A 22390-nucleotide genomic window follows, 5' to 3' on the forward strand; every position below is an offset into this window, starting at 1 on the left:
CTCAAGAGCTGATCATATACGTCGACGTTACACGTACGGACAGAAGCATGAGACCATTCATTGTCCTTGTGATGAAATAAATAGATGGATGAAGAAGTTGCTTTACTATTCTATTGGCAACAATGAAGATCTGTGAGATGGTATGTTATTTCAGGTAACACAGTATAATGACACTGGGGAGGTTTTACACTACACACTGCCAGGATGTTTGGAAAACTCGGTCCAGGCAATGGCCCTCCCTGGATTTCGACCATGGCCACTGATGTCCAATACTCCAGCCAGCTGGGATGAACAGTCAGACAAGGGCTGAGTGTGTGGCTGGGGGCTGGGGGGCCTGTGTGTGTGTGTGTGTGTGTGTGTGTGCACGTTGCATGCATACAAGCCCCAAACCTCACCCGGTACCACATGAAGATGGTCTTGAAGGCGTTTTCGTTGGAGCAGGAACCGCAGGCCATCGTGATGAGCTGGGACATCCCTTTAGGAGCCACCTGTAGGGAGGGAAACAGTTGTGGGCTCCCCACCTCCCCAGCTGGAGTGGGGCCTCTGCAGGGGCTGCACACTGGGCCCTGGAGGCTGTGGGAGGTTGGGAGGGAAACAGGGATGCAGTCCCAGAAGCAGTCTGATTGGGAGGGTGGACGAGAGGCCCCACAAGGCCCCAGGCTGGAGGCCAGAGAGGAAAAAAGGTGAAGAAAAGCCCAGACGTTCCTCCTCACACAACCTCTGCCCGGAGACACCCACATTTTACAGGTGGGAATTCGGGGTTCTGAAGGACTCTAATCCTTGTAGCAACTGAAACCCAAAGGAGGACTGACGGGCACAGGCAAAGGCCCTGTCGTGGGATCAATACTAACTTCCCCGGGTTCCCTGTTTCCCGCACACAAGGGATCCCAGCTTTTCTTGCAAAGGAAAATTAAAAAGACTCTTCATGAAAGAAACAGCACGAAGAGCAAGACTGAATTAGAAACATCCCATCCTTAATCATTATGGATCTCAGTCCTTTCCTTCCCTGCTGCTCCAGCCTCCTGGATCAGAGCTGCGGGCCAGCGCGGTGAAGGGCGGAGGTGGGTTCTCACGGTGGCAAGCTGTCCCCACAGACTCACTGAGAGCAGGGACTCCCGGAGCTTCTCCACAAAGTTCTCAGGAGGAAAGATTCCAAGGGCAGGTCTGTTGATGAATGTGCTCTGCAAAAAAGCCAGGAGACCAGCAGTGACTTCTCCACCTGACCCAGCTCCCACCCACCAGCGATGCTTTTCAGAGCGGATGTGTTCCACGCTGTGGGGAATGATAGACTTCCCTGCGTTTTTAGAGAAATCCACTAGGATTGCTCTGGGTTTAAAATAAAGAGTCAATTTCTTGGTTGAGATATTGCACTATCACTAGGTAAGATGCTACCATTGGGGGAAACTGGATGGAAAAGACACGGGACCTCTTTGTACTATTTTTTGCACCTCCCTCTGAATCTGTAATCTTAAAAAAAAAAATCAGAATGATTGAAAAACAAAAAATGGACAATAACAATTACTGGTGAGAATTCTCATTCATGGCTGGTGGGGATGTAACATGGTGCAGCCACTTTGGAAAACAGGTTGGCAGTTTCCTATAATGTTAAACAGACACACACCCTATGACCCAGCAGTTCGCTCTGAGGTATTTACCTAAGAGAAAAATGACAGCATATGTCAGACAAAGATGTGAATGGATATGAAGGCTTGTTGTGTCTTTTATCTTCAGTTGCCAAGAAATGGAAACAGCCCAAATGTCCTTCCACTGGGGAAATGATAAATAGACTGTGGTATATGCACACCATGGAACACTGCTCAGCAATGAAATGGAACAATCTACCCACACACTTAACAACACAGGAGACTCTCAAAGTCACGATGCCGAGTGAAAGAAGCTGGAATCAAAGGGTCACCCACTGCAGGGCTCCATTCCTACGACATTCTGGAAAAGGCAGAACTATTGGGACAGAAAACAGCTCATGGCTGTCAGGGGCTGGGGTGCGATCGACTACCCATGGGCTCAGGGGAATGTCTGGGGAGATGAACGGTTTGTGTCTGGATTTTTTTGGATTTTGGTTAAAAAACAAGTAACATAAAATTTACCATCTTAGTCATTTCTAAGCATATCGTTCTCAGTAATGTTAAGAATATTCATATTGTTATGCAACCATCATCACTATCCATCTCCAGAACTCCTTCATCTTACAAAACTGGAGCTCTGCCCCCACTAAATACTGACTCCCCATTCTCTCCTCCCCCCAGCCCCTGGCCACCAGCATTCTACTTCCTGTCTCTGATTTTGAGGACGCTAGCCACCTCAAATAAGTGGAATCAAACATTATGTGTCCTTTTGCGACTGGCTTATTTCATTTAGCATAACGTCCTCTAGGTTCATCCATGTTACAGCATACGGCAGAGTTTCTTTCCTTTTATTTTTTCTCCTTTCCTTTTTAAGGCTGAATAATACTCCACTGTATGGATATGCCACATTTCCTGTATCTGCTCATCTGCTGATGGACACTTAGGTTGCTTCCACCTTTGGGCTACTGTGAACAGTATGAACATGGGTGTGCAAATGTCCGGGTTTTGACAGTGGCTGTACAATTATGCATTTTTTAAATTAAAAATTTATTTATTTATTTATTTTTTGGCTGCACCGCGTGACTTGTGGGATCTTAGTTCCCCGAGCAGGGATCAAACCTGTGCCCCCGGGCTTCCCTGGTGGCGCAGTGGTTGAGAGTCCGCCTGCCGATGCAGGGGAAACGGGTTCGTGTCCCGGTCCGGGAAGATCCCACATGCCGCGGAGCAGCTGGGCCCGTGAGCCATGGCCGCTGAGCCTGCGCATACGGAGCCTGTGCTCTGCAACGGGAGGGGCCACAACAGTGAGAGGCCCGCGTACCGCAAAAAAACAAAAAAAACAAAAAAAAACCTGTGCCCCCTGCAGTGGAAGCGTGGAGTCCTAACCACTGGACCACCAGGGAATTCCCAGATTATGCATTTGTTGAAACCCACAGAACTGTACCTGCAAAGGATGGATTTGACCGCATGTGAATTACACTTTAATTAAAAAAAGAAATGGGGAAAAAAAAGAGGCTTCAGTAGCTCTGCAATTTCTAAATAGAATGAGCCTTAGGAGAGCAATCTGATGAGGGAGCTGGTTAATAAATGAACGAGCTGCATATGAAAAAGCAGTTTTAGACCCCCCCCCGCCACTCCCCCACCGCACCATTTTGATAGATGTGCGTCCAGAGAAGGATTTACCTCTGTAAGGAAATCAACAGTGCAAACCTGATGCTAAACAGACACTCACTTCTGATACCCAGGAAAGGAGGGAGTGTTATTTACAACAAAAAAGAGAACCACTCTAAATGCCAACATTAGGTTAAGTAAATGAAGGCACATTAACTGAAGGTGATGTTGTATTGCCGGAAAAATGGCGTGTAAAAAGAATGTTACAATTTTACTTTAGGGTTCACTGAGTGTTGTACCTTCTATGGGTTTTGATAAATGTATAATGATGACACGTGTCCACCATTATGGAAAAGACACAAATGGAAATGCAAATGGGGATAAGAATAGAGCGGTCCAGTCCCTCCAGGTCTAGCCAGTGCCCCCTGGAAGGCTTGGGAAGAGTCTGGGAGGGATCTGCTCAATGGATAAGCAATGAGGTCATCAGGAAGTGGATGTGAGTAATAGAAAGGGATTGTACTAAATGCAATGCATCATACTGGATTGGATTCTGGGGACCAAAATAATGGACACTAGTGGAAAAACTGGGGAAATCTGAATAAAGTCTGTAATAGGTAATGCACCAACGTTAATTCCTTAGTTTTGACAAGGGTACGGTAGAGAGGTGAGGTGTTAACATTGGGGCAAACTGGGTAAAAGGTAGATGGGAACTATCTTTACAACTTGTAAATCTGAAATTAGTCAAAAATAAAAACACTGAGTCTGGAATTCCCTGGCGGTCCAGTGGTTAGGACTCGGCGCTTTCACTGCCAAGGGTGCAGGTTCAATCCCTGGTCAGGGAACTAAGATCCAGCAAGCTGAGAGGCACAGCCAAATAAATAAATAAATAATAAAAATAAAAACAACGAATTAAAAAGTATGGAAGGTTTGATTAAGCCTGGGATTTGGGAACTTCTCAGGCACCCCTCTCTCTCTTGGACTCAATCGTGTAATAAACTCAGTGCAAATCCAAATGGTGGCATCACCCCATCGGAGGAAACCCAAGGATAGGGAGGCCCCAGCATTCATCCTCCTGGTGGCGTTGGGATTTGGCATGGCCCACTAGAGTTTGTGGCAGGCTCATACCTCTGTTGCCTCTTCTTCTTTGTGACCAGCCAGGTGGGTCTAGGATAAGCGGTGGAGGGAGTGAACCGTTTTCATTGTAGAGCTGGGGAAACGGAGGCCCAGAGAGGTCAAGCAACCTGCCCCAAGTCACACAGGAAGGGGCAGCACCACGACTCAAGCCCAGGTTTGCTGACCTCACATCCCACCCTCTGCCAGACGCCGCAAGCAGCCTCCACCCGAAAATGTCAGTGCTGGACACGAATTTACTTGGCACAGCCCAGAGACCTTGGGTGACCTGTGGGGGCTGCCGAGGGGCCTTTTGTTTTGGCTTCGAGGTATTAATGGGGCTCCAAAGAAATCAAGCATAGCACGAGAGCAGGGTGGAGGCGAACTGCCATCACTGGCAGTGGGGGAAGCGGCTCACAGAGGGGATGGCCGGGCTGGCAGCGTGACTGCCTATCTGGGCCCAGGGAAGATGTGGAGGTGGTATTCCTGTTTGGCAAAGCATGATATTCATGAAGAACAGAAGATTCCTGGGACTTTGGGTAGCAGAATCAATTGAGGACAGGTTTCTAGAATCCTCGCCATCAGACCTGCTGTAGCGGGAAGAGAATGAGCTTTGGTTTAAGTGGCTGTGCAACCTGAGGCAAGTCACTTAACCTCTCTGGTCCTTAGAGTCCTCATTTGCAAAAATGAGGATCCCTTCTTGGGTCCTCAGAAGGAGCCAGTGGGAAAACACAACATACAGATGAGGCAGGAGCTCAGTCTTGAAGGACAGAATCACTCAGGTGGAAAGGCCTGGAGGTCACACTGATGTCTTAGCTAGCCAGGCCAGCTGCCCTCCAGCTAGCCTAGCCAAGGTGCCACGGATGTCAATCGGCACTCATCACACATTGCACTGACTGGGCATGCACAATGCCCAATAATTATTGTATAACCTGTGGGCAATGTAATGAGATGGTCCTGGTGACATAAGAAGTTCTAACTGGAACCCAGATATTGGATCCAGGTGACACGGCACATGAATAATGGATGATGTGTTTGGGGTACAAAAGGGTTGATAAGCCCTTCTCAGAACTTCAATGACTTGGCAGGAGCCTGCCCAGGACAGGTAAAATACCTTGACCACCAGCTGAGCGCATTTCCCGCTAAGAGTTTGGAAGACCCAAGACGTCAATCACCGGTCGTCTGGTCTGACGCCCAGATATACTCTGCTGAGCTTGTGGCGGTCAGCTGTCACTTCTCTAAGGCTGTGCCGGTCACCGTGCCCTCTGCAGGACGTCAGCACAGACTGTGATCTAGACAATGAACTAGACTACGGTCTAGATAGTGATCTAGATGGATCTAATCTGTGATCCAGACTGTGGTCTAGACTGTTCTGGACTGTAATCTAGACTGTGATCTCGCCATCAAATCCAGCACCAAGGACAGTGCCCAGCACATAGTAGGCACTCCTTCCATCAGTAAGCAAACAGATGTCAAGAAATGAGGCTGAAGAAGCAGAAGCCAGATCACAAAGGGCTTTACACTTGCAGTGGAGGAGCTGGGATGCATCCTGAAGGCAGTAGGTACCAGGAGAGGGTTCCAGGCACAGCACAGCTTGGAGGGTGGTTTGGAGGAGGTGAGAATGGACGTGGAGGTGGGAGGGAGTGATGAAGAGGGGCTGTTGAGGAAACCCCAAGTGGAAGTTGGGGGCAGAGCCGGGACAGGCCCCGGACTGGGTGGGGGAAGGGAAGATGGGGGGTGGCATCCAGGTCCAGGTTCCGGGCAGTGATGGGTGGGGGCAGGTCATCCCCCGAAATCAGAATCTCTGGGCCTGGAAGTCACGTGCTGCTGGGCGACTGTGCCTCCGGAGGCAGCTGACACTGCAAATGTGTCTGGTGTGTTTGTTGACACAGTTTTTTAGCACCAACTGCTGAGGCATCTGGGATCCGCAGAACGTTTCGAAACAAAGCGGGGCTCTGAATGTAAACAGACGCATGGAGCCACCAACGGGCCTCGCCAGACACCCTCCGGAGGACACGGCTTCTGCTGGAGCAGCCCCTAGACTTGTCAACTAATTGGAGGCGAGAACCATGTCCAGGCCCCTCCCAGGCAGGCACACCCACAGGTAAAGAGGACCTGAGTTCTTTCCTATTATCTTCTGCTGTTCAGATTCATGGGAAAACGTTTAAGCCTGGAGAGTCGGTTCCTGACACGGTCAGGCTCTCAGTCCCCCTGCTTTTCTTTGATTTCCTTTTAGGAATCACACTCTTTGTCATGTGTGGACACGTATGTCACACCTGAGAAAAATGAAAGCCCCAATGACAGGCAATGCCCGGGAGGGCGGGGAGTGGCTGGAGCTCTCACACTGCTGGAGGGAGAAGATTTCCCACGCCCAGTTTGGAAAACTGTCTGGCGAGATCTGCTGAGGCCAACTGTGTGCGCTCACCATGGCCAGAGACGGACTGGCCTTGTATCATGGGACGTGTGAATGTGCCATCAAAAGACACACTGGAAGGTTCACAGTAGGAAGCGACCCAGATGCTCATCAGCGGTAGGTAGGATGTTAATTGCAGTGTGTTCACACAATGGAATGATTAGAGCCAGGAGGATGGATCCTCTGCGGCTACCAAGGATGCATCTTCAGATGGATTTTGAGTGAAATAACCCAGACGTGATAAAGAGTACACCCAGTACAATTCTACTTATGTGCTGTTAGAAGTTAAGGGGAGGGCTTCCCTGGTGGCGCAGTGGTTGAGAGTCCGCCTGACAATGCGGCGGACACGGGTTCGTGCCCCGGTCTGGGAGGATCCTACGTGCTGCGGAGCAGCTGGGCCCGTGAGCCATGGCCGCTGGGCCTGTGTGTCCAGAGCCTGTGCTCCGCAACAGGAGAGGCCACGGCAGTGAGAGGCCCGCGTACCGAAAAAAAAAAAAGAAGTTAAGGGGAGTGGTCGGCCTAATTTGGTCTGGGGGAGTAGGACCTGGGTCAGGGCATGTTGAATTCAGTGGGGGTGAAAATCATCTTACCCTTGTGATATAGAAAGCACAGACATCTCTATGGTGCTTATTATCTACGTATGTACCACACCGTATACATATATACCACACACCATAGGTGTGTTGTAGGCACAGTTGAAGATGCCCCAAGAAGATGTCCCAACCCTCATTCCATCCCTGGGACTGTGAATATATTGGTTTGGCCAAAAAGTTCGTTCGGCTTTTTTCTCGGAAAATCACAATGAACTTTTTGGTCAACCCAGTATCACATGGCAGAGGGAACTTTGCAGGTGTAATTAAGCTTCTTATTCAGTTCAGAAAGGAGACTGTTCTGGATTTTCTGGATGAGCTTAGTGCAACCATACAAGCCCTTTGCTAAGGGCAGCGGCAGAGAGAGGGATTGGACCAGCCGTTGCTGGCTTGACGATGGAAGGACCACGTGAAACAAACTCTGCCAACGACCTGCCCGAGCCCCAAAGCGGATCCTCCCCCCAGAGCTTGCAGCTAAGAGCCGACCTCAGCTTCGTGAGCCCCAAAGCAGAGCATTCAGCTGAGCCGGCCAGACTCCGGACCCACAAGATCTGTGAAACCATAAATGCGTGTTGTTTTAAACCCCTAGGCTGGTGGTAGTTTGTGACGGCAGCAACAGGAAACTAACGTCTAAAAAGGCTCCTTAAGGGAGTGATAATTGAAAAAAGAAAGTTGAGAAACACTGGGTTACAAGGGAAAATTCATTCAGCAGTACACTCAGCATGTATGCATGTCTCCGTGTGTGTGTGTTACAGCCAGTGTCAGCAGTCATCAACGGCGCCCACCACAGAGGAGAATCTGGCTCCGAATGTTGACAGTGCCGAGGATGAGAAACTGTGTGTCACCTGCCCCCTGCCTGCCACTCCAGTCATACGTGGATCCTTCCCGGCCCTCTCTGCTCTGGCTGCACTGTCCTCTTTTGCTCCTGAAGGTCTCTGCTCCTCTCCCTCCCACCCTCCTCTCCCTACGGGGACCACTCTTCCCTGACCCCCGGCCCCTCCATCCCCAAAAAGCCCAGCTCCCGTGGGTTTTATTCCCAGCACCTCCTCTAGCTGTGTGACCTTGGACAAATACTTAACCTCTCCGTGCCTCAGTTCCCTCCTCTGTAAAACAGGGATAACAACAGTAGCTGCCTCGTAGACTTGGCAGTGTTCAATCTGTGAAGTGCCAGCCACAGTGTTTACACATATTATGCTCGTAACTGTTGTTCATTATTACCACTGTCACTGTTTTATGCCCACAGAGCACTGACTGCCTCGGTCTGTAGCACTTAGTATGTTTGCAATTCTCTACTTATGTGTGTGGCTAACTGGCTGCCTCCATGGGAGCGGGGCGTTGTGTTTGTGCTCACCCAAGGCGTACCAAGCACTTAGCGCATAGTATGTGCTCAGTAAATATTTAAGGGATGACTGAATGGTTGGACTATTTCCAAAGGCTGCCCCAGTGATCCTCTGAATCTCTGTGAACACTGCATAACCCGGGGACTCACCACATTTTGAGGCTGTTGGATGAGTTTCATGAGAGCAGGATGGTTGTAACCTGGGGAGAGGAAGATATGGTTAGAGACCAGCATCGGATCTGGGGGTCCCATGCCCCTCCCGCCATTGCCTGCCCCCTCCCTTCCCTTCCTACCCTGCAACTCTCTTTACACACAAAGGCCCATTCCTGGGACCCAGCCCAGATTCCCCTGACTCAGAGTCACTCAGGGTGAGGCCCCCAGATCTTCCACTAGTTCTCTGGATGACTCTGATGTTCCGGTGGGAGACACACTGGACTAGACGGACAGTGAAGGAAGGTTAAAGCTAACTCGGGACCAGGGTTGGGAGGGTCCCCCAGGCCTGTGTGATGAATTGCAAACGTGGTCCTTGCCTTCCCCGCCGGTGTCCACTGCTTGAGTCAAATCTCAACAGGCATTCGGTCAGGGGCTGGGGGAGGGAAGGATGCTGGCTGCACTCTGCGGCCAGCACAACCGCTGCTGCCTGCACACATCTGCTCATGTCCAGCCTGGGCCTGCCACCCCGCGACAAGGCCGAGGATGCCCTTTGATTCCACAAAATTGCTCTTCTACGAATTTATCCTACACGTGAATGAAAACCCATGTAGGGACTTCCCTGGGGGTCCAGTGGTTAAGACTCTGTGCTTCCACTGCAGGGGATGTGGGTTTGATCCCTGCCCAAGGAACTCAGATCCCACATGCCGCAGGTGGCATGGCAAAAAAAGACAAAAACCAAAAAACCTGTGTACACCTATCTTCATGGTGACTCGCCAACATCTGCAGGCTTGAAAGCAACCTAATGTCCATCAACAGCAGGTCAGTTGTTGCCAGGATTAGCAATAATGAACACAAAGTCTCTTGCACATAGTAGATGCTCGATAAAATGGGAGATTTTTATCATAGAGGAGGGAAGAGTAAGACAGGCCCACACAGCACTGAAGCCAGATGTCCTGGGCTCTGCAGAGCCTTTACTGCCATTTACTGAGCATCTACTATGTGCAGGGGGCTTTCTGTTCCTTATTGCTAATCCTGGCAACAACTTGCGCAGGAAGGCCAAGTTTGTAGGAGGCACAGAAGTCAGGAGACCAGATGTAAGACCCTCAAAGGCAGATGCCAAGTGTTCAGCCCGATAGATATTGGTTGAATGATGGAACAATGTGAAGATACAGTGACACAGGCTAGAACTCAAAAACTGTTACAGATGAGAAAAGACTAATCAGTGACTCTTGGAGCAGGAAGCAGACTTTGGAGAAAAACCCCCAGTCTTCAAGTATCACATTTTTTTTTATCATGCATACTTTACACCTACTTTCTTTAAACCAATTAACTTTTTATTTTTAATTTTTTTTAATTTTTTTTTTTTTTTGCAGTATGCGGGCCTCTCACTGCTGCGGCCTCTCCCATTGCGGAGCACAGGCTCCGGACGTGGAGGCCCAGCGGCCATGGCTCATGGGCCTAGCCGCTCCATGGCATGTGGGATCCTCCCGGACCGGGGCATGAACCCATGTCCCCTGCATCGGCAGGCGGACTCTCAACCACTGTGCCACCAGGGAAGCCCGAAAAATAAAAATTTTATTGGAAAAAAAAAAAGTATAGCTTTTTTTTTTTTTTTGGTATGATTCTTTTTATTTTTATTTTTTATTTTCTGGCCGCGCTGCGCAGCATGTGGGATCTTAGTTCCCCAACCAGGGATCGAACCCGTGCCCCTGCAGTGGAAGCGCAAAGTCTTAACCATTGGACTGCCAGGGAAGTCCCCTATGGGAATATAGTTGATTTACAATGTTGTGCTAGTTTCAGGTGTCCAGCAAAGTGAATCAGTTATACATATATATCCATTCCCTTTTTTTTTTTAAAGATTCTTTTCCCATAGAATCTCATCTTAATGGGAAATAAATAGGTTCGAGGGACTGGGCAGGGGGAAAGCAGAAGAGGCATGGAGACCTAAAGGAGGGTCTCAGGGGAAAGACCCCAGGCGGCTGAGTGCAGGGGCTTGGAGGGGAGTGGGGAGATGTTGATGCGGAGCCCAGGATGTCTGCCATCATCCACTAAGGGACAGGTTTCATCCGACGCTCAGCCTACAAACCAGTGGATGCCATGGGTAATCCATCGACCCAAGAAACATCGACCATCCAAGCTACAAACAGCAGCCACATGCATGTGCCAATCAGCCCTGTCTGTCCCGTCTGCCATGCCCTCCTGCAGCAGCACAGCCTTGCTCTGGATGGCCAGGAGGTGAGCCTGATAAGGCAGAGGCTACTGGTGCCCCTCCAGGTCACCTTTCCTGGGCAAACCACCCCTCTCCCAGCTGCTCTGTGTGTGTGTGTGTTGGCGGGGGTAGGGTGGGCAGTGCTGCTAATGGCTCCAGCTGCCTCCTTCCCTGGAAAATTGCCCCTGGTGAATGGAAGCCGCTTCGCCCAAGAGATGACACAAGTCCTTCCCTCTGGCAGCTGATGGGCAAGGACCGACTGGCCCAGGGGTACCAAAAGGCCAGCCTCTTTGCCTTGGTCTGGGACCGACTCTGGGGTGCAAAGCACGCTTCAGAGACCCCCGTGGAATCAGGCTGTGGCTGGTCTCTGGCTGAGACCTCATCCTTCTTAATTTCCCCCTGCCCTCTGCTTTCTCCCTCCCTGCCCTTTCTCCCAAGAGCTCTCCCTCAGTTAACCACTTGCACCAAATCCCTGCCTCAGGATCTTCTTCCAGGAATCCTAAGACTGCTGACATTGGACATGGGTTCACCTTCTACCTATGCTTCCTCTCCAAGCTTTGCTCATCTACCTACAAAATGGGCATATTTACCCAGATCCATACTTGTAGGGTTTTGGGGAGGAATAAATGAGAAAAGACATGTAAAGTTCCTAGTAATACATGCTCTACGAATGACCTATTCCTTTTCTCTGCCCTTGAGGGAAGCGTCTGGCTGCACACAAGGATGCACATCTTGGAAGGAGTGGCTGAAGTCTGGAGAGCCACAACTAACACAGAGACAGAGGCTACATCCAGGGACTGATTTTCCAGCTCTTACCTATGGGGACAGAGGAGATCTGGGAATAAAGATCCAACATCCGGTTGCCATCCACATCCACCAGGTAATTGCCTCGGCTCTCTTCGTAATTGCAGAAAAAGTGCACAGCTTCTGCATTCTTGGGGAAAGGAGAGACTGGATCAGGCTCATTGCAATTCCTCGGATCCTCAGTCTTTCAGGATTAAGCTTGAATTGATGAAGTAAGCCACGTCCTGCCCATTTATGGACACATGGACGGTATCTGTGGGTACTGGCAGTGTTGGATATTTTGCCCTGCTGGTAATTACACGGGTGATTTGCTTTATAATTGTTTATTAGGCTGTGAATTTGTATTTTATGATTTTTTTCTGTATGTGTTTTATATATCACAACAAAAAAGATTGAGATATAACTCTGAAGAAGATTCTGAAAAGTTAAAATGTATATAGTAAGTCTTAGGGCCTAAGGAAACTAAAAAATATATAGTGATTATGAAAGAAATGAAAACGGTACACTAGAAGATATTCACTTTATGTAAAAAATTAGAAAACGAAGAGAGGAACAAAAAAGACATGAGACAGAGAGAGAACAAAAAATAAAACGGAAGCTGTGAATACAACTACACCAATAATAACATTATCGGGCTTCCCTGGTGGCGCAGTGGTTGGGAGTCCACCTGCCGATGCAGGGGACACGGGTTCGTGCCCTGGTCCGGGAGGATCCCACATGCCGCGAAGCGGCTGGGCCGTGAGCCGTGGCCGCTGGGCTTGCGCGTCCGGAGCCTGTGCTCCGCAACGGGAGAGGCCACAACAGTGAGAGGCCCGCGTACCGCAAAAAAAAAAAAAAAAAAAAAAAAAAACATTATCTGTGCGTGGATTAAACAATTCAATAAAAAAAATCAGAAACCATCAGACTGGATAAAAAGATTCAGTTATATGCTGTCTACATGAGACATACTTCTGTGTGTGTGTGTGTGGTACACGGACCTCTCACTGTTGTGGCCTCTCCCGTTGCGGAGCACAGGCTCCGGATGCGCAGGCTCAGCACCATGGCTCGTGGGCCCAGCCACTCTGAGGCATGTGGGATCCTCCCGTACTGGGGTACGAACCCGCGTTCCCTGCATCGGCAGGTGGACTGTCAACCACTGCACCACCAGGGAAGCCCGAGACATACTTTATTATTTATTTATTTATTTATTTATTTATTTATTTATTTTGCGGTACGCGGGCCTCTCACTCTTGTGGCCTCTCCCGTTGCAGAGCACAGGCTCTGGACATGCAGGCTCAGCAGCCATGGCTCATGGGCCCAGCTGCTCCGCGGCATGTGGGATCTTCCTGGACCGGGGCATGAACCTGTGTCCCCTGCATCGGCAGGCGGACTCTCAACCACTGCGCCACCAGGGAAGCCCCTGAGACATACTTTAGATTCAAGAATACAAATGAGGTTGAAAGTAAAAATATGGGAAAACATATATGATTCTCACAGCAATCATAAGAAAGATGTAATGATGTCTACTAATATCAGACAAAATTGACTGTAAAACAAACAAAATGTTCCTAGAGGTAAAGAGAGGCATTTTATGATGACAAAAGGGTCCATCCACTAAGATGACTATAAACATATAAGCACCTGATAACACAGCCCCAAAATACACGAAACAAAACCCAACAGAATTGAAGGGAAAAATAATTCTATAAGACTAGTTGGAGACTTCAGTACCTGGTTTTCAGCAATGGATTGAACAAATAGGCAGAAGATTAACGTGAATACACTCCAGATCAATAGATCTCACAAACATGCATGGAACACCCCACCCAACAACAGTAGGGTACATGTCCCTCTCAAGTGCATGTGGAACATTTTCCAGAATAGATGATATGCTAGGCCATAAAAGAGGCTCAATAAATTTCAAACTCAAAATAAGTTTCCAACCCCAATAGAATGAGATGAGATTAGAAATCGATAACAGAAAGAAGTTTGGGGGGTTTCCCCGGTGACGCAGTGGTTAAGAATCTGCCTGCCAACGCAGGGGACACGGGTTCGAGCCCTGGTCCGGGAAGATCCCACATGCCGTGGAGCAATTAAGCCTGTGCACCACAACTACTGAGCCTGCAGTTTGAAGCCTGCGAGCCACAACTACTGAAGCCCGCATCACTAGAGCCCGTGCTCCGCAACAAGAGAAGCCACTGCAATGAGAAGCCTGCGCACTGCAAAGAAGCATAGCCCCCGCTCGCTGCAACTAAAGCCCGCGCACAGCAATGAAGACCCAACACATCCATAAATAAATAAATAAAATTTTTTTTTTAAATTTAGAAAGAAAGAAAGAAGTTTGGGGAGTTCACCAAAATGTGGAAATTACACAACACATAAATAACCAATGAGTCAAAGAAGAAATCACAAGGGAAATTAGAAAAAAATGTTTAGATCAAAAGTCACCTGCATGTTTTAAAAAAAGAGCCAGCACAGATTAAGTGTTTGTGTCCTTTGGCGAAATTGTAACAAAGAAGCAATGGAAGGATTGTTATTTCATCCCCACTCACCTGAATTACATTCAGCTGTTTCATTAACTCCTGCAGGAGAGAAGAGAAAAGCATTATAGCAAGGAGACATGCTTGCCAGAGCAGCTTAAAATCTTTCATGTTTTCCCAGTACTACAAATATTTTTAAACTGCTTAATAGAATTAGTTGGCAGGAAACAATTCCTGCCAGTTAAATTACCAGTACAACAGACAGGATGGAGGTTTAGACACTTCAAAGATAACAGTCAAATAAACTATTTAACAAAAAAATTTAAGCTGAAGATATTTAATGTCCAGAAAAGCATGGGCTCTCTTTTTATTTAGGGGTTAAAAAAAGGCTTTAACACCCCATTAGGAAAATAAAATTAACTGAAAATAGAAATTTGCACATCAAAGAACCATTTAAAATTATAATCTGAACACCCCACTTGTACAATTCCACATAGAAACTGGGAATTACAAACTAGTGGTTTTACTATTACAAGGATTTCTTCTTTAAAAACAAGTCAACATAAAGTAAACTTTAGCAATTAGTGTCATAAAACTATGTATTTCCACGTAAAAATACAAAATAATATTCATGACAAGAATATGAAATTTATTCCAAGTATTTTACTATTATTAAATTAAAATCCACCCCTCCCCAATAGAAATATGCATGAAAAAAGTCTTTTGTCAGCAAAAGACTATGCAAAATAACTACAATCATTTACATCGGTACAAAGATTTCTGGATTTATTAAATAGTTTCAACGACAAAAGAGACAGCTTTTGACTTAAAAAAAAAAGACATTGTGGATAAAATCTGCAAAATATGCAAAGAAAATAAATTTGTATTAAAAAGGTTTACACTGTTATATTTTAGGTGCAAACATTAGAAAGAGTATTGCACATTACAACACAGAATCAAGGTTAACCAGCCTTCCAAAGTGTGTTGTATGCAGGTTTTGTAGCTTCTTTGAGGAGAAGCAGCAACACCCCTCACTCATCTGTGTCTCTTCCATCTCACAGGCTAACATCAATTCCAGGGATTCAGAGCTACCCAATGTCTCTCATACACCCTGTACTGTCACCCTGAGGGCTTCTCCGTATACCATTCCCCTTGCCTACAACAGAATGCACTCCTTCATCCAGTTCCTCCTTGTGGCCCTTTAAGGTCAAGCTCAGTGGGGGATGTGCTATATCCCCTGTGTGCCCTGTGCCATATCACATCATCATGTTCCTTCACTGTTGTTGGAATGCTCTGCCCCAGCCCCTGACTCTGGACTCAAAGCAAGCCATGTAACTTGCTTTGGCCAACAGAATGAAGTGGAAATGATGGTGGGCCAGTGTGGAGCCTAGCTCAAGAGACCTATAGCAAGCTCTCCTCTTCGATCACTGTGAGAACAAGCTCAGCCTGGCTGGCTGGAGCATGAGAGATACCCAAAGCAGAGCCAAGTCACCACAGTGACCCAAGACAAGCCTAGCCAATCATCCCTCAGGCATGCAGATGAGCCCAAGAGAGCTGCCTACCCAACTGCCAGTTAACCCTGGATGCATGAGCAACTTGTGTGCTGCTGAGGTTTTGTGACTGTTTGTTACACAGCATTATTGTGGCAATAGACAACTGATACATCTCCTCTGAGAAGACTTCTTTGGCTTCTTACGAAGGAATGGCTTGGTTTAAGGTTCTGGATCTCTAATGGTGAACTCTCTGAAAGCAGCTAAGGATACGGGGCCCTCAGCTTAGCTGTGTTCTTGCCCCATGGACACTTTTTGCTCTTTTCTAAAACACACCATTCAGCTGTGTTCAACTCACCAGAGATCTAGGCCCTGGGACTTCCGTCTTCATCAAAGGCCCATCATAATCAAATTCAATGTCAACTTTGGCTGCAGCCTGACTGATGTGTCTGGATCCTGCAGTAAACAAAGATGGTGAGAACCCCTGGGGACAGCAGATGTGAGACTTGCCCTTATAACACCCAATGTCCCTAACAAAGGCAGTGCCAGTACCTCAGCCCCATCCCCACCAGACTGCCCCAGAACTCTGAGTGTGGCCATGTGGGCACCACGAGAACCCTGAGGATTTAAAGAAATGGGAAAGCCTGGTGCCAGTGAAGCTGCAAGCAAGCAGGCATGCTCACGTCCTGCTGGTGTGAAGATAAGCTGATGCCGGCTTCCTATTCCTTTCGAGTGAGCAATCTCAGTTTTTAGGATTCATCCCAAGAAAATAATGGGACCAGTGCACAAAGATATAGGTTAAAAATACTGGGACTTCCCTGGCGGTCCAGTGGTTAATACTCCGTGCTTCCACTGCAGGGGGCATGTGTTTGATCCCTGGTCGAGGAACTAAGATCCCGCATACAGCACAGGGAGGCCAAAAGAAAAAAGAAAAAAACCAAAAACACACAAAAAATATTTGTCATAGTATTGTTTCTAACAACAACAAAGAGGAAACAACCTAAATGTCCAACAATGGAGAGTTGCTGAATAGAATATGCCATATTCTACCATTTCACAGACAGCGGAATACTGGGAATATTATGTATCCATAATAAAAATTATTCAAATTTTGTAAAAAATTTAATCTATATCCATATGTATATATAGACCTGAGTTTCTCAGCCTCGGGCCTATTGATATTGTGGGCTGTATCGTTCTCTGCTGTGGGAGACTGCTCTGGGCACTGTAGGATGTTTAGCCGCATCCCTGGCCTCCACCCACTAGATGCCAGTAGCACCCATCTGGGAGTTGTGCCCCTAGTTGCATCAATCAAAAATCATCCAGGAGAGAATAATCAAATGTCTAAATTCAGGTAGTCCTCACTTATAGATTTTTTTTTTTTTTTTTTTTTTTTTTTTTGCGGTATGCGGGCCTCTCACTGTTGTGGCCTCTCCCGTTGCGGAGCACAGGCTCCGGATGCGCAGGCCCAGCGGCCATGGCTCACGGGCCCAGCCGCTCCGCGGCATATGGGATCCTCCCAGACCGGGGCACGAACCCGTATCCCCTGCATCGGCAGGCGGACTCTCAACCACTGCGCCACCAGGGAGGCCCCAAATTTTTTTAGTTAAAAAATATTTGGGGCACAAGTCATTTGCTTGAAACTGATTTCACATTTTTTGCATAGTAATAAACTTGTAGAGGGTTAAATAAACTTGAGTTCCCAGGCTAACCTCACAGGGCTTTTTAGCTCAGCAACTTGCTGAAATGAAGGATAGTTTTAATTCTAAGTCTCACTGATCCCTAAGCAAAAGACCGCTGTGCGGAATCCAAGATAAGTGTGTAATGATTTATAATCAGTAACCCCTAGAAATCCTTTTAATGTCCCTGTTCATCTTTTTTTTTTTTTTTTTTTAAACTGTCACCCACCTCTTTCAGTGGAAGGTTTTTTTTTTTTTTTTTAAGATGTTGGGGGTAGGAGTTTATCAATTAATTTATTTATTTTTGCTGTGTTGGGTCTTCGTTTCTGTGCGAGGGCTTCCTCCAGTTGTGGCAAGTGGGGGCCACTCCTCATCGCGGTGCGCGGGCCCCTCACTATCGCGGCTTCTCTTGTTGCGGAGCACAGGCTCCAGACGCGCAGGCTCAGCAGTCGTGGCTCACGGGCCCAGTTGCCCTGTGGCATGTGGGATCCTCCCAGCCCAAGGCTCGAACCCGTGTCCCCTGCATTAGCAGGCAGACTCTCAACCACTGCGCCACCAGGGAAGCCCCCCTGTTCATCTTTTATCTTCCTGGCACATATTTGGTGGTTGGCAAATGTGAGCTCCTCTTACATGGGTTGCCATACTTGCATCAAAGTAGGGAATCTCTAGATGCTTCATATAAATCGTATGTGTGATCTTATTTTATGTTTCCACAACCCTGAGGGGTAGGTTGTTATTGTTTGCATCACACAGGAAAGGAAACCAACACTAGAACACGCTAGCATCTCTCTCTGTTTTCTCTCTCCCTCTGTGTCTCTCTCACACACACACACAACTTGCCAAACTATAAAAAGCCATGATATTAGAAAACATATTTAAATTCATTCTTAATTTTTCATAATTGCTTTGAATATCAAAGAAGGTTTCTGAATTAATTATGCAATAAAGTGTAGCCCTTTGAACGTAAAATCCAGTTAAAATCCAACACTACCCTTATTTTGAGGCATGAAGGTACCAGCTTTTATTATCTTTTGTTTGATCTTACAATGAAAAGGGAATTCCCATTTATTCCATTAGCAGAGAGTTAAAGGTCATGGAACACACTGATGACTTTTAAGAAAACTGTAAACTCTTTCTCTCTTCCAGAGCTCAGGGTTACTGGTCAAGACTGAGTCCAACCAGACCTGCATTCAACAGGGATGCCTATTTGGATAAAAAGAGCTCTTAACCAGTGCTGGTCTTGCTTTGTCTCCAGCAAAGGGGGAAAGTGAAAAATGTGTAAGTAGTAAGTTGTCCTCTCATGAGGATACACAAGTCCTCCCTTCCTTTCTCCAGAAAATGTCTTGACATTGCATTGTAGGAATCAGACTTCTTGGGGGTTGGAAAGCGGGAATACCAGGAATGGAGGGAGTTAGCAGTGGGACCTACAGCTGAAAGGATCCTGATGACAGGGAGCGTGTGGGGTCATGTGGAGTCACGGTTATGAGGTTGTCCAGACCATGAGTAAACAGGACTGGGAGGTGGGGTTGGGGTAGGAGCTAGGAGAGGCAGTGGATAGAGGGGGAGGATCCTTCCACTGGGAGCAGAGATCAGTGGGGCATGAGGCGGGGAGGCCATGGCCAGGTGCAAGGCAAGAACTGCACCTACCATGTGCCAAGTCTTTGTGGGTGTGGATGGAAGAGGGCCAAAACCTCTGGGCAGAAATCCTGAAAATCAGAGTCTGGTGAGTTTTTTTGGCAACTGTGCTATCGGAAAAAGGAAGATGGGGAAGCTAGCACAGATTCAGTCCCTACTTTGTGCTTGGCAGGCCCTACCTAGGCAAACGCTCACCTCTTGTTTTAATTAATCCACAACCTTTTTGTGAGATGATGTTGTCCCCATTTTACAGATGAGGATCAGAGAGGTTAAGCAACCTTCCTGAGGTCACACAGCTAGTGAGTTGCAAGGCCAGAATCTAAATCCAGAATACTTGTGCTTTTCCCACTATATCTCAATTTTGATTTTTTGTAGAGGAAAATAACCAAATACCAATATGACAACTTTTCTCTTGATGATATATAATGCCATAAACCACAAAAAAAAAAAGAACAAGATTTAAATTGTCAAGGAAGCCTTTTCTGGGATCGCTTATACCAAGTTACATGAGTAGATGTCCATTTACTGAGCACTAATGGTGAACAGACCAGGCATTATTCTGAGCAATTTACATGGATTTACCACACGTAATGCTCACAACCCCCTAGGTGGTAAACGTTATGATTCTCATGTTAAAGGAGACACGAAAGCTCAGAAAGGTCAATTAATTTGCCCAAAGTCACACATCTGTTGAGTGGCTAAGCTGGAAACCTGTCCGCTGGACCTCTCCTTTCCCAGATACTGTGAATGTAACTTGATGTATCTTCCATTTCATCTAGTGCGGGTCTTTCAAATGAAACGTTTGCAGCAAAACGACTCACTTCCCCCAGAGGCAAATTACTATCAAAGTACAAGGAAGCCAAAAAATGTTTGAATTAATATTGAATGATCCAGCTTTTTCATTCATGAATAAAGCAGCACGCCCAGAAGGCAGGGGTGTGCCCTGACACACAAGACCAGGCATAGTGGGTAAATCCAGCCCAGCCCTCCGTGGCCATGCCAATCCACAGAGTCATTTTTTAACTCTAAACTGTAAAAGCAGCCATCCAATGTTTTTAACGTCCTCTTAGTCTTCTACTGAGAGTAATAAATGAATGTCATTTTCCCAAATAGCAAGGGTTCTGTATGTGAGCCTGGCCAAAATCAAGGTCACGTTCAACTGGAGTTGTTTGCTCTGATTTTGTTTAAAAACAAAACAACATACCTTATCCCTCCCTTCAACTGTCCACCCCACTTATTTCCTCTTAACAAGGAAAATATCAGTAAGCAACAATGAAAAAAACAAACACGTCTAATTTCACCACCCAGAGAGAACCATTCTGCTGTCTGGTCTCCCGGTCTCTGTGCTCTACTTGCTGATATAAGATTATAAACGCTCTGCATGATGCCACTGGGAACACTACCTCAGGCCATGAACTATCAGCATGTTTAATGGCTTTGCAGTGATCCAGTGGGTGGAGGCACTGCACGGAAGCATCTGAACACAGTGTGTGCGGTAGCAGCCTCTGGCTCCCCACTTGGGCACCCTCTTCTTCCCCTCACCCTGAGGAAGCAGCTGCCGTGTTGTGAGCTGCTGCATGAAGACATCCACGTGGCACTGAATCCAGCCACAGCCACGTGAGTGAGCTTGAGAGTGGATCCCCGGCTCCCCAGGTGAACCTTCACACAGGACCACAGCCCTGGTACCAGCTCAACTGTGCCTCATGAGAGACCTGGACTCAGAGCATCCAGCCAAGCCTTGGATTCGTAATCCACAAAAACTGTGAGATAATAAACATGCATTATTTTAACCTGTTAAGTTTGCAGGTATTTGTTATATGACAATAGATAATTAATATGTAGTTAAGGGTGTGGGTCCTGGGGCAACCTGGCTCGGCTCAAAGCCTGGCTCAGTCCTGGCAGGCTCTGAGACTCTGGGAAACTTACATAACCTCTCTGAGTCTCAGTTTGGTTCAGAGCAACGTACCAAGGTCAGTTCCTCAGTTGTGACAAATGCATCCTGGTGATGTAAGATGCTAACACTGGGGAAAACTAGGTGAGGAGCATATGGGATCTCTTTGTACTGTCTCTGCAATTTCTCTGCATACCTAAAATATTCCAAAAGAAAATGTTTATTTAAAAATAAAACCTGTGGGAGAGGAGAGAACATTCCTGCTTTTTATCGCACTCAGGATATAAACACCTGCAACATTCAACATGCAAACCAAGGCCTCGGCCAACAGCTTGTCTTCAGAAGGCAGACAGGACTGACAATAAGAAGGAGACTTTGTGACAACAAGCACGGGGCTCTGAAAACTGGGGAGAGCCTGGAGGGGCTGGCGTCCAAAGGAGGATACTGCAAGCCTCCCTCTCCCAGAGCTGCTGGGAGGCACGTGGGGTAGTGGTAATGATAACCCAGCGTTTGGAGCCGGACTGACTTGCATTCAAGGGGCTGCGTGACTTTGCTTCTTGAACCTCAGTTTTCTCATCTGTAAAATGGAATTCACCCTTTCCTTCCTCATTAGACTATAGGGAGGGACGTCTCCTGAGATCATGCGGGCAGGGTGCTCACTTGGCTACACTGAACTCAGCGAGGCAGAGAGAAATAGAAGCATCTGAGAGAGATCACGGCGGCAGAATGAGCCAGTGCTGTTGGCCGGTTGGGTGCAGGGTGAGTGGAGGTGAGGGAGAGGGTGGGGTGGACATTCCTGGGGTGGGGCCTCCCATCCAGTGCCCTTGAAGCTTTCAGGTGAATTACAAGGACTTCTGTAGTTTTCTTGTTTCTCCGCAGTAAACCCAGCTATATGTTTTCTCCAGCAATCCCTATGCAGCCAGCTGGGTCCTTCTGGCTGCTGGGACCACCACCTCCGTGCCAGTAGAGTGGCTCCAGGATGGATCAGCTCCCTGACCACTGCAGAGCTGTCCACCCGGGGACAGGAACACATGGTGGAGATGGGAGGTGTGGCGATGGGGACAGTTTTATGGGGGTGGGTGGGACAGCGGATCCCTTTATCCCCAAGGACTCTTTCAGACCCCAAATCCCTAGTCTGGATTGTGTCTTCCATTAGGGCCAGTTCTTGCCGAGACCTCCCCAGGGCTTACCGGGCACCAGCAGGCGGTAGTTGTGCTGGAAGCTGCAGGCCAGCCGCCGGGTGAGCAACATGGAGGCCATGGTCACCTCCACCGGCAACAGAGACCCCTGTCACACGCTCCTGCTCTGAAAGAAAACAGAAGCACAGAGTCACGCCAACAAAGACCACACCCTTGCTGGCCAAGTATCCCACTCCCCACAATTTCCCCACACAGTGGAGAAGTTTCTTCTAATATGAAATCCTTTGC

General features: G+C 47.6%; 1 protein-coding gene and 1 long non-coding RNA gene across 3 annotated transcripts in view; one reads left to right on the forward strand and one right to left on the reverse strand.

Moving 5' to 3' along the window:
- The window catches only part of ABAT (4-aminobutyrate aminotransferase), a 91582-nt gene that overhangs the window by 17206 nt on the left and 51986 nt on the right, over positions 1 to 22390 (reverse strand). Inside the window, exons 2-8 of the mRNA XM_082643653.1 lie at positions 22154 to 22268; positions 16117 to 16214; positions 14341 to 14370; positions 11822 to 11939; positions 8794 to 8843; positions 1101 to 1181; positions 396 to 488 (exon numbers count right to left, since the gene is read on the reverse strand). Of these exons, the coding sequence (XP_082499779.1) occupies positions 396 to 488; positions 1101 to 1181; positions 8794 to 8843; positions 11822 to 11939; positions 14341 to 14370; positions 16117 to 16214; positions 22154 to 22223 (540 nt within the window). The 5' untranslated portion in view covers positions 22224 to 22268. The remainder of the gene's footprint in view (positions 1 to 395; positions 489 to 1100; positions 1182 to 8793; positions 8844 to 11821; positions 11940 to 14340; positions 14371 to 16116; positions 16215 to 22153; positions 22269 to 22390) is intronic.
- Positions 20530 to 22202, forward strand: LOC309816321. Of its 2 annotated transcripts, none has more exons than XR_014296005.1 (4): positions 20530 to 20834; positions 21577 to 21722; positions 21869 to 22010; positions 22120 to 22202. It is a non-coding gene; the product is annotated as an uncharacterized lncRNA (long non-coding RNA). The 2 variants fall into 2 exon arrangements; XR_014296006.1 differs by having other exon boundaries at positions 22098 to 22174.

The sequence above is a fragment of the Mesoplodon mirus genome (assembly GCF_964341445.2).
Source record: "Mesoplodon mirus genome assembly, chromosome: 15".
Lineage (NCBI taxonomy): Eukaryota > Metazoa > Chordata > Mammalia > Artiodactyla > Ziphiidae > Mesoplodon > Mesoplodon mirus.